The following is a 3,122-nucleotide window of genomic DNA, read 5'->3' on the forward strand; positions in this document are numbered from 1 at the left end:
TCAGAATATTGTACCTGGTTGGGAGTGCACAATGTAAACATGAAACATATGCCATTACCTATATTGTACTGTGGTACAATTATGGAGGCCCTTCATAATGCAGAGGTCAACTGCCTGCTCTGCCAATAGTTAGAAATGGCACTATAGTAAGCAGTGTTTAATAAACAGCTGTTTTTCTAAATTCTGCTGAGGTGAAATTCAGTGCAGTCATGTATCGTGATACGTATCATATTGTGGCCTCTGTATCGTGATACGTATCGTATCGTGACTTTGCTGGTGATACACAGCCCTAGTAATTAGCTGATCAAATATCTTACCACACTCTGGGGAGGCTCTTTGACTGTTTCCTCTGGGAGCTTCACCTTAGTTTTATCTATGCTTATTGGCACTGCCTTGGCCCAGGACATCACACTCGCCAACACAAGGCAGCTGGTGAGGAGCCCCTTTAAATAGGACATCTGGGAAAATCAGCACACATAGGCCTATAGATGAAACATTAGATGGAGATGACAGCTCTATCATATCACATAGCGATACTGACTGGTTATGTCGCAAACCCCAGTGAGCTGACTACCATTTTTGGGAATCCCATGTAAATCTGAAGATTCGAATCGAAATATTTTCGACATCACAATTCGAATAGGGGACTAGGTAGGCAGCTCAGTAGGGCTTGAGACACAGCCAATGATTGGCAGATCAGCTCTCCAATAAACCCGTTACTAAGGATAAACAGCATTAACAGGCAGTTAGCGGGTCACTATATTAAAGTGATACTTAAAATATACATGGTTTTGTATGGCAAGCCATATTGCATGACAGAAAAGTGGTTCGAAAGGATGGCTGATCTCGATACATAGAGGCTAATTTCATTAGCTTTCATTTGACAGTGAAGTCTATGCCAGACGTTATAGCCAAACTCGCTGGACATTTTATTAGGCAAGGCAAGGCAGTGAAAAGTTGAATTGTTGATGCTGTATTTGGGTTAAGGCGATTAAATAATGGCACTTACGGTGTCAGATTGGTTTCTATCGAGCTATCTCGAGTGTTTTCCGCTTCCTTTCATTACCGCTGGCTTCCTGACTGTCCGCTATCTTGAACTGATGATGATTCAGAACAGCTAGCGAGCTAACAGAGCAGAGCAGCAGGAGGAGACAGAGCTCGTCCACGTAGATCATTTACAGCGCTTGATTTGCATATTGGGGGTTCTTCTTCTTCTTCTTCCATTTTTTTGGCGTGTTACATCCTGTGTGCATATCGCCACCTACTTTTGCTGTTATGCAGTCATGGTTTATTTATTATCAATTTATTCCTTGTTTTTGCTTTTCCTGTTCTTACACACGTATATACACAAATATTCCTACTTAAATAATTATTCGATGCTCCATCCCATTCCTTCTCCCCAGGCTCCACCTGGCGCTGCGTGTTCAGCTCCTCCAGACTAAATCCGTGGTCTCCTAAAGATCCAGAATAGAATAGAGCATCCGCATTCTATATTTAAATCCTTTCACTTAACCCAGTAGTATAAATATATATGTATTTTATTAATATCCTGTATCCTTCTCTATCTCTGTTAAACTCATATCCTGACCTAATAAGTATTCCAAATCCTTATTTACCTTACCTTTTTTGTTTAAATATGATATTAATTCCTTTCTTTCTTCATCATACCTTGTACAATTATATATTACATGCTCCACTGTTTCTTTCTCCCCACAATTCCCACATAGACCAGTCTCATGTATTCCAGTTATGAACAGTGAAGCGTTCAATCCCGAGTGTCCAAGTCTCATCCTAGTTATAATAACCTCTTCTTTTCTATTTCTACCACTTACACTTCTTTTAGTATTAACCATTTTTTAAATATTATATAAATGCCTTCCCTTATTATCTGTATTCCATATGTCCTGCCATTCTTTAATAATATGTTCCTTAATGATAGTTTTAATTTCACCTTTACTTAAAGGAACATTCAAATCTATTACTTCTCTTTTTAAAGCATTTTTTGTTAATTCATCAGCAGATTCATTACCAGCTATTCCCACATGTGCTGGCACCCAGCAGAATCCAACTACCACTCCTTTTCTTTGTATACGCCATAATAATGTAAATATTTCACACATCAAATCTTCTCTAGAAGATTGCCGAGTAATCAATGATGTTAAAACAGAAGCAGAGTCAGAGCATACCACTACTCTGTCTGGTCTTACTTCCTCAGTTCCTCTACCCATGTTAGTCCTGTTATGATAGCTACCATTTCAACAGTATATATTGACAATTTAGATGTTAATCTTTTAGTTATGGATATTTTAAAATCTGGAATATATATTCCTACTCCTGTAAGCCCTGTTTTGGGGTCTTTAGATCCATCAGTATAAATGTGCATACTTGCATAAAATCTTTCCTGTATATACTTATTTACATTATATTTAATACTACCCATTTCCTCCCATTCTCTTTTCTTATCCAATATCTCTAGATCAATTTTAACATCAGGAATTATCCATGTTGGTACCTCTCCCCATACAGGTGACACACTACATTCTATATTTGTTATCTGATATTTCTCTGCTAACTGATTTATATTCCATCCATATCCTCTCCCTTTGTTATTTGAGTATTCCCAGCAATTATTTAAAATATCTTTAGCTATATGTTTTCCAGAATAACTCTTTAAAGACAACCAATATACCAAAGACAATTGAACTCTCCTCAAGCTCAATGGCATTTCATTTGCCTCTACTAATAACGCATTGATTGGTGTTGTTTTAGTTGCTCCTAAGCATATTCTAAGAGCTCTATACTGTATCCTATCTAGACTCCTTAATAATGTTTCTGATGCTGAACCATAAATCATGCATCCGTAATCTATTATAGATCTTATCAAAGCTTGATATATTGTTAACATTGATTCTTTTTCAGCACCCCATTCTTTTCCAGCTATTGCCCTCATCACATTTAAAATCCCCCTGCATTTTTTATCTATTTCCTGAACATGTTTTTTCCAGGTATATCTCCGATCTAACCAAATTCCTAGCTACTTAAAAACCTTTACTTGTTCTAAAGGTTTTCCATACAATAGTAGTTCAATATCTTTAGAAACTTATTTTTTCCTACTGACCAAC

At 37.1% G+C, this 3,122-nt stretch overlaps 2 protein-coding genes across 4 annotated transcripts in view; one reads left to right on the forward strand and one right to left on the reverse strand.

Moving 5' to 3' along the window:
• The window catches only part of LOC107688161 (nucleobindin-2-like), a 6,229-nt gene extending 5,055 nt beyond the window's left edge, over positions 1–1,174 (reverse strand). The window contains exons 1-2 of one of the 2 annotated variants that reach the window (XM_016485745.1): positions 1,010–1,174; positions 318–482 (exon numbers count right to left, since the gene is read on the reverse strand). In XM_016485745.1, the coding sequence (XP_016341231.1) occupies positions 318–458 (141 nt within the window). In that variant the 5' untranslated portion in view covers positions 459–482; positions 1,010–1,174. The remainder of the gene's footprint in view (positions 1–317; positions 483–1,009) is intronic. The other variant, XM_016485743.1, reaches the window with a different exon arrangement.
• LOC107688163 (caprin-1-like) overlaps positions 1–2,205 on the forward strand; it is a 28,291-nt gene extending 26,086 nt beyond the window's left edge. For both annotated transcript variants that reach the window (XM_016485747.1, XM_016485746.1), the window contains exon 12: positions 2,062–2,205. In XM_016485747.1, the coding sequence (XP_016341233.1) occupies positions 2,062–2,099 (38 nt within the window). In that variant the 3' untranslated portion in view covers positions 2,100–2,205. The remainder of the gene's footprint in view (positions 1–2,061) is intronic.
• Positions 2,206–3,122: the final 917 nt, after the last annotated feature.

This window comes from Sinocyclocheilus anshuiensis, unplaced genomic scaffold (genome assembly GCF_001515605.1).
Source record: "Sinocyclocheilus anshuiensis isolate Anshui unplaced genomic scaffold, SAMN03320099.WGS_v1.1 scaffold529, whole genome shotgun sequence".
Taxonomy (NCBI): domain Eukaryota; kingdom Metazoa; phylum Chordata; class Actinopteri; order Cypriniformes; family Cyprinidae; genus Sinocyclocheilus; species Sinocyclocheilus anshuiensis.